General features: G+C 39.1%; 1 protein-coding gene across 1 annotated transcript in view; it reads left to right on the forward strand.

The window, feature by feature from the left end:
• The window catches only part of MYOM1 (myomesin 1), a 105395-nt gene extending 97718 nt beyond the window's left edge, over positions 1–7677 (forward strand). Inside the window, exons 36-39 of the mRNA XM_071417810.1 lie at positions 91–127; positions 439–461; positions 2036–2091; positions 6712–7677. Coding sequence (XP_071273911.1) covers positions 91–127; positions 439–461; positions 2036–2091; positions 6712–6984 — 389 coding nt within the window. The 3' untranslated portion in view covers positions 6985–7677. The remainder of the gene's footprint in view (positions 1–90; positions 128–438; positions 462–2035; positions 2092–6711) is intronic.
• Positions 7678–8134: the final 457 nt, after the last annotated feature.

Here is an 8134-nt window from a genome sequence, read left to right on the forward strand (position 1 = left end):
TACATCTATATTTTAAATTTATTTATTAATTTTAAGTTTAAACTTGTGTGATTATTTCTCTCTAAATGTACTTTTTTCCTCTTTACAAAGCCTTTGATGAAGCCTTTGCTGAGTTCCAGAGACTAAAGTAAGTATTATGCCATCTAAATACAGTAATGGCAGCCATAAAATAATAACAGTATTTGTTTTGTGCTGGAGATAACTTTATCTTATGAAACAAGTCCTAGTCATACAGAAGCCTGTAGGAGTTTGGCATGTGACTTCTTTGGTGCAATTCTTATATAACAGTCAGGTAGCAAAGAAAAAGCTCTATTGCCAAGCTATGAGAGAGATTTTCCTTAATGGATTAAAAGCAGTTAAAAAGATAATCTATTTTTTAATCACTCTAAGTAAACCTTAACTGAAATTGGACTTTCCCTTTGTTTCTTTCAACTCCAGGCAAGCTGCGATTGCAGAGAAAAGTAAGTAGGCCTTCTTTGACAATGATAGCAAGAAACTGTTTATGAAGCTTTTCTTCCTCTCTAGGAAGGTTGTGTGTTGGGAAAGAGAGGGAATATAGGCATGTTTATATGCATGTGCTCATCCTAAAACGAGTTTGTCCTTACACCAAGGAGAAGTAAGTGACCCTTTGTTGATCTAACATTGATGCACTTTGCAGCTAATCATATTATTCTTATGGGTTAGGTTGATTTTTCTCATCCAAGCTCCTGTTCTCAGTATCAGTTAGCCTTCTCTAAAAATAAACTTTATTGCTGGGATCTCTCATGCATGTTCTCTGCACAAAAGTCTCTTTGTTTTCAAAGATCGAGAAAATAATTGGGCTAATTTTGAATGCTCTAAAACGTCGAATGGCTCTGTATTACTTACAGAAATGGGTAAGAAAGCAACAGTAGCTTTTGAATTGCTTAGAAGCTCCTCACACTTTTGCCTGTATATCAATTCCAACAGAACAACTAAAACAGAAGTGTGTATTAACTACTTAAGGAGTAAGTTATTAGCCTTCAGCTTGAATTATTAAACTCATCATCCTCCCTACTTACAGAAGATGCCATGGAAAAATGAACTGTTCAAATTCATTTCAAATGACTTTCAGACCTGCATAAAAATGAGGGCAGAACTGGCATTTGAAAAGTTATTTGAGAAAAATGTGCAGAGAGATAGAGCAGGGCTTGGATATGAACAGTGACCCCCACAAGTCCTGGCTGAGACAGCACAAAGGGGTCAGTGATTTCCCTGCCCTTTCATTTCTGACCCTGGACTGCCCGTAAGGCACTGGCACGTCAACTGTCCCAGCACAGTGCCTTTCCTGCTCTCCTAAGGCTGTTATCTCTGGGCTCCAGAGCACATCTTTTACAGAGCACACTAGAGGGGAACATTCTGTACAGTCATTTCCTTCCTCTGCCAGGCTCCACCCAGACATGTAACGAACAAAATCCGTATTCCAGGAGAAGTGCACTGAAGCCTGCGTGTGATTGGCTTATTTGTATTTGTCTAAAACTACTATGGGACTCTTGAGTTTAAAGCTAGATCAATCAGGTACCAGTCTTACTTACACACAGCTACACACAAGTGGTGGAACTTCATTGTTGCCACTGAGGCTGAAGTCTGTCTTTGGATCTAGATTAAAAGCCAGTCTCCAGCACTTTACCAGGTGTCATTCATTTCCCTTTGGATACCCAATGTTTTTAGTTTACTACAGTAAAAATTTTGAGCACCAGATCTCAAAAGTGTAAATCATTTTGTGCACTCAGAATTAAAACTCAATTGATATCAAAGTCTGCCGGACACTGCACGTGTACTTTAATTCGTCTGTGTAAGTGATTGACACCAACTATTAACACATCTTTTGCTGTGAATTAAACATATTTTAAAGTCCAAATGGTGTGCTAAAAATGCTGGATAGTTCTCTGCTAGCACAGATATCAGAGACAAGTTGTACATAAATAAGACAAAAGGAAAGAACTAGAAGAGAAACAGGATTCGGCACACAGTTGATTTGGAGACACTAAAGAAAATTAATCTTCTTTACTTCCAGATCGTGCACGGGTACTTGGAGGTTTGCCCGATGTTGTCACCATCCAGGAGGGCAAGGTACAGTAAATTAACTGAAGCTTTACAAAACATCCCAACAGCTTGAATGCCTTTCAATGATGGCAAAACATTCACCCTTTTTTTTTTTTAAGATGCCATCTTTAAAATCTGCTACATTATTTATTCATCCTCTTCCTTCTGTACATAATTCAATGGACTTGCACAGATGGGTTTATGTATTCAGGGCAGTGTCTTTTCTTAAGAATTAGATAAAAGTGAAATGACAATGTGAGTTGGGACTAAAACTCCTTATATAACCAGCTCTTTAAAAATTCATGCACAGGTTTCACAGTTAGATTTTTTTTTTCTTGTATCAGGAAAGTTTAACTCTTTTTTTCACATGGGAGTCAGTCATTCTATGCCTTCTGCAGTTAAATTCTTTGCAATGTGGCCAGTAGAGGCTGGCCACCTGTAGAGGCTGGGTTTTAAATGGTGTAAAAGTAGTAAACCACAATAACTCAATTCTCATCCAGCCAATAGGAGAAAAAATTCTCTGTTTCCTCAGGGTAAAGGAGAAGGAAGTCAAAATAAGTCACTGGTGTTATACTGGATTATATTAGGAGAGTTTAGCTGAAAGATTATGGTAAGGCACTCCCAGAGGAACATTGATGCTTGAGCACAGAACAGATGACCCAGAAACTGAGTTATCAGTCTCACAACTTTTTCCCAGCACACTGCTTCTACAGCTTGCTATTTAATAGTACTGAGACCAAGAAGTGCCTGCTCTTCACTTCCTGCTGCTCTGCCACCATCCAGTTCCTCTTCACAGTGTGTTCAAACAGTGAAATAGGGCATGTGAATGTCACTGAAAACCTGCAATGTGACAACGACAGTAAGGCAGCTCCCTGGTATTTCTGGCTTTATCTGTCAGTAGGTCAGCTGGGTTAAAAGAATTTGATTACAAGCTCAGCAGAAGTGTTAAGAATCTAAAATCTTATTCTGAACCGCTTAACAACATGAGATATAGCCAACAAGATAGTACACTGCAGCAGTTCTGGGAAAATCAAGTATGTTAACATTACAAAATAAAATTCTTTAACAGATATAGCAGTTTGAGAAATGCTGTAAAGTAAGAAGCACTCATGTGAACATTGTAACTGTAGATAGAAGACAAAGGAACAGAATGAATTAGCAGAGTCTCAGCTAATCAGTGCTTGGAGGCGAGATTCTCATGATGCTTTGGCAGGGTGTAAACTTGGGTGTAAACCTTTACCAGTTTTAAGCTTTCAGACAAAAGAAAGTTGACATGAAATTGTGTATGAGTTCACTGACACAAAATGTGCAGTGTTTATAAAACGAGTTTGTAAAAATGAGTTGCAAAATCTTACCCAGACTCATGTTGTCCTTGACAGCAAGGACATTTGTAACGTTTGAATACATGGCTGAAATACTCCCAGAACTCGAGACAAATATCCTTGACCTTACGTTTCTTGATTCAGTAGAGGATCGTTTTGAGAAGGACACAGAGTGATCAGGGAAAACAGAGCTGGTTTGGGTGGTGTTGGCTCATCTGTCTGTTGTTTGCATATATGCTGGAGAGAGAAGAATGCAATTCTCTGTTGTGTAACTCATGCAAATTGCACAATCATTGAGGATTTTGTAAAACAGCAAATGAGGTAGCAGAGGTGTGGCAAGCTTTGATTGTGAATTCTAGTGCCACCATAACCACAGACCTATATGAACAGATTGGTACCCCAAGATTGAACTTCCAAGCACATGCATATCTCAAATTTAAACTTAACATTGTGACTGTAATGCCATTTATTGGCTTTTTATATGTGAGCTGAAGGGTATGGGTGAGAAGGAATGAACCAGTGTTTACCAAGTGTTAATCAAATAGCATTCCAGATGGCCTAAGAGGCTTCCACTGATAGACATAAATGCTCCTCAGCAGTGTGGTATAATTGGAAAAGGCTAAGTGTCAGTTCACATTAGGGAGGAATCTGACCTGACGGAGAATGCTAGCGTAAGTTTTGTGTCCAGCTGGGCAACTTAACCTAAGTGGCTGTTTTAATGAAGGCCTGTAAATGAGTGAAGAGGCTTAGGATTCTGAGAGGTACTTTCAGACATAGAAGCAACACGTAACATCCTTCTTCCCACCAACTCACTATTCTACCCTTCTGCCAGGGGTGTAGATCCTCACAGATAGGCTGGAGGAAGGGAGCTGATTTCCTTAACTGAGCTGCTTCAATCCACTCCCCAAACCATCCACAACTGTGACACTGTGCTAATGTGAAAGAAGATTCAATTACAAAGAAATACAACGACACACTTCTCTCTGCCACCTCTACTACGCTACTCATGATAACCTGCAGTAAAAGGCAGAAGAGGTAGCGAGGGGCACAAAGGGTCTGGACTTGCAGCTGCTGGTTGCTTCAAGTGGACATTCCTCAGTGCCCTGGGCCCAGGAGTACAAGGCACACTTTTTTACCATAATAATATCAGGTTGAACACAGTACTATAATCAAGTGTTTCAGTTGAGTAATAAATATATACATAAGCAAAGACAATCTCTTGCCCAAAGGACAGAAATCTGAAACAGATAGGTGCAGTCACAGTGAGCAGTTGTTTCTCCTTGGGTATGGAATTGCCTTCCAGAAAATCAAGATCTCACCATCTATATAGTGAATTATAAGATGCATCTCTGCACATTAGTAGCTGGAAAATAAACAGAAAGAGATGGGCACATTAAGAGAGTCACTCATATCGAACAGGAGCTAGTGATGCAAGGTTAAGGAAAATGCAGCTATTTTAAGGAATGGTTTAGAAGAAGAAAAGAATCATCACTGCAGCTTGAATCTCTTTGAATTATGAAGTATGACAGCACTTCAAACACCCCAGCTTTGAGTAATGCCACTAATGGAGCTGTGTGGACACGGATATCAGCTCATTAGCACTGTGGTTGAGTGGCAGCTGAAGCCACTTGGTGCTCAGCTCTTGCTTGGCTGAGAATCAGAAGACAATAATGAAATATTGAGCACCTGAAGGGGTCCATATGCATTGCCTGGCTAAGGCTGAGGGCATGTTTGTATCCAGAGTGAGAAGGAAGAGGGGGAAACATAAAACCTCATTTCCCACTTGTTTTTAAAAAAGATGGACTGATATGGCAACCAAAACCACATTCACACCAGTGGGCTACGAGAAAAGGGAGTCAACAGCCCCACATGGTCACCAGCTGTAGGTGCTGCAGGAAATCAGATAGAGGCCATTTCCACCATGCCATAACCACCTCTCACTTGGAACCTGCCCTCCTTCAGTACCAAGAATTACATGTTGCTGATATAGGAAAGATTTCCCCTTCCGTTTTGCTCTCATTTTGATCCTCAGGTTGGGCACATGGGGAATTTTTTTTTTTTTTTTTTTTTTTGTTCTCAGAGATATCAACACCTCTCATTTTTATAGAGGTGTCAATTTTTCTGTCCATTCATTTCAACAGCCTTCTAGGCATTTCTCTTCTGTCCCATCTTCCACTATCACACTACTGGATAAGAAGCAATTAGTTGGAGGGAAGGTTGGAAGAGATACTTGATTCCAGTCAAGTGAAATCTTGTCTACTCCTTTATTATCACTTGGTCCATTCCTAATGAAGCACTGAAGACTTTTCTTTGCAGTAAAAGTTCTTCAATTTCCAGTCCAGTTAGATTCCCCTTTAAATGGCGTATATAGAAATAAATTCCTTCCTAAATAAAGCTCCAGAGAAAGGCCTATGTACCACTGAATTGTCATGTGAACTTTTTTCGCATTTGACTCTCCACATGAGACTCACTTTTGCAAATATTTTTGAGAAGATTGCCATAGCACTGTGACTGGAGGAGGGGATCATTTACATGTATCAATATCTCCCAAAAATGAATTAGCTGACAAGCAAAAAGGGAGGCCTGTACAGAGTGTGCCCAAGAGACTCAGCAGCCTGCTGAAGGTACAAGAAGCTGCCAGTGACCTCTCCAACAAGATGATTCTCTAGCAGTGAAGATACTTCCTACAGCTGATGGGACTGAATTCAGTCCTTAGGAACAGTATTAACATCCAAGGGAAATACTTAGATGAACACTAAAGAATGAGTAAAGCCTGTCTTGATTTCAGTTAAATATAGTTTTACAGAAGTGCATAAAACACTTCAAGTCTGTTAGAAGAGCTGTCAGGGCACAGTTTAAAAAGATTTCAAATGAAACAAAATATTCCAGGGCTACTTTGTTCTTAGTTATCTATAAAGGCAGCCACACTTTCTTTACTTATGGGATATATATATATATATATATATATATGGTGAGTTTAACGTGAACAAAATCATCTGACAGTTCATTAAAATCTCATTTCATGTCTAACACACAAAGACAGATAATATCCCAATTTTATATTAAAAATATGCATGGAGAAACCTCTACTTAAGATTATGAGAGTTGAGAAGAAGATCCATTCTTGAATTAACTGAGTTCCTTCTTTTCCTTTATGATACAGAAGAGTGACATAAATTATTGTTTACTGATGATGGTATGGATCCCTTTACTAAAAGCAGGAAGCTAAATGGGCAGCTGGAATATTTGGAGAGTCAGGCATCAAAAAACACAGCAAATGTTCACTGACACATAATCTCATAATTCCTTTGTACTTTTTCTGTAGGCACTTAATCTTTCTTGCACTGTCTGGGGAGATCCCACCCCAGAGGTCTCATGGCTGAAGAATGAAAAGTCATTTGTATCAGATGCCAATTGCATCCTGAGGTTTGAATCTGGAAAAAATGTCAGCTTTTCCATTTCTACTGTGTCCACACAAGACTCTGGGAAATACAGCATTGTGGTGAAGAACAAGTACGGTACAGAGACCAGCGACGTCACTGTAAGTGTGTACATACCTGAGGAGGAGAGACAGTCTGAGCAAGAGAAAAAGCAGTAGGATAAAACAAATTTAAGTCTAGAAGACAGAAGTACAGAGGAGATTTTGGATGTTAGGCTGATATAATCCATGTGTGTAAATGGCTTTCTGTTTCAGCAGGCAGCCTTGGATTTTTCCATTCACTTCACATTTGCTTCTAATACACTTATTTATCCCAGGGAAAACAGGGCCTTTCCTGAATGTTTTCTTAATGCTAACTTCACAGAAACTAATTGTAGCATTTTAAGCAAGGCCAAGTGCATGCTGTCTGGAAACACATGCTCACCATTTCATCCTCTTCCTGGAGCATCTGGAAGGAAAGGGTCAAGAATTGTTTCAGTGGAAGCAACTAATGAGGTAGATGGAAAGATCAAAAAGATCGGGGCATACTTGAGCAGCAGAGTTAGGATTTGTTCCAGCTTTGGTAAAGCTACATAAATGTTAGATCACAGAGAAATGAGTGCTGCCTTTTGTCTTTGTTAAGGCCCCTTTGTATTGCTGTGTTAATTTAGTGAGGCCTTAATATGGGTGTCATTTACAGCTCTAAATATTGTTTAATCTGCCCAAACAGGGTAACAGTACTGTAACATAAATGAAAATAAGGCTTAGGAGGCCAGGATGATAATATGTGTGTGTGTGTGTCTATATAAAAGTGTATGAACTCTGCTCTATGTTCACAAATAAACTGAATTCACTTCTTTCCTTCAATCACAAGCTTGTTTCACTGTGTCTTGTTTTATTAGTCACTGCTCATGTAGTTATGCACAGTATGTTAGTGTCTTAATGCTTTCACCACTGTAATTACCTCCAGCTTCCTTTAGATCCCTGTTAATCTTCTCTTTGCTGTTTGCAACAAAACCACAATGGCATCTCTTCACACCTCTCTGTCCAGACCTTCACTGCTTCACACCTTAAGTCAACAAGGTATTTTTGCAAATCCTGTCACAGGAGTAGTCCTATGTTTTTCAATGCACTGGGGCATGAATTGTGATTTAAGGGTGATATGTAAGTATTTTGTTAGATAGAAAAATCAACATCTGTTACCAAAAAAAGTTCAGATTATCTAGTCACAGCAGCTAAGTAAAACAGCAAAACAGTAACAAGAATTAATTTTTAAATTTCAAGATATAATCACGATAAGATCTGTAATTTGAAATAGAGCAAGCTTCCT

Source organism: Agelaius tricolor, unplaced genomic scaffold (genome assembly GCF_023055355.1).
Source record: "Agelaius tricolor isolate 1412-34295 unplaced genomic scaffold, bAgeTri1.0.p SCAF_2, whole genome shotgun sequence".
NCBI classification, from domain to species: Eukaryota; Metazoa; Chordata; class Aves; order Passeriformes; family Icteridae; genus Agelaius; species Agelaius tricolor.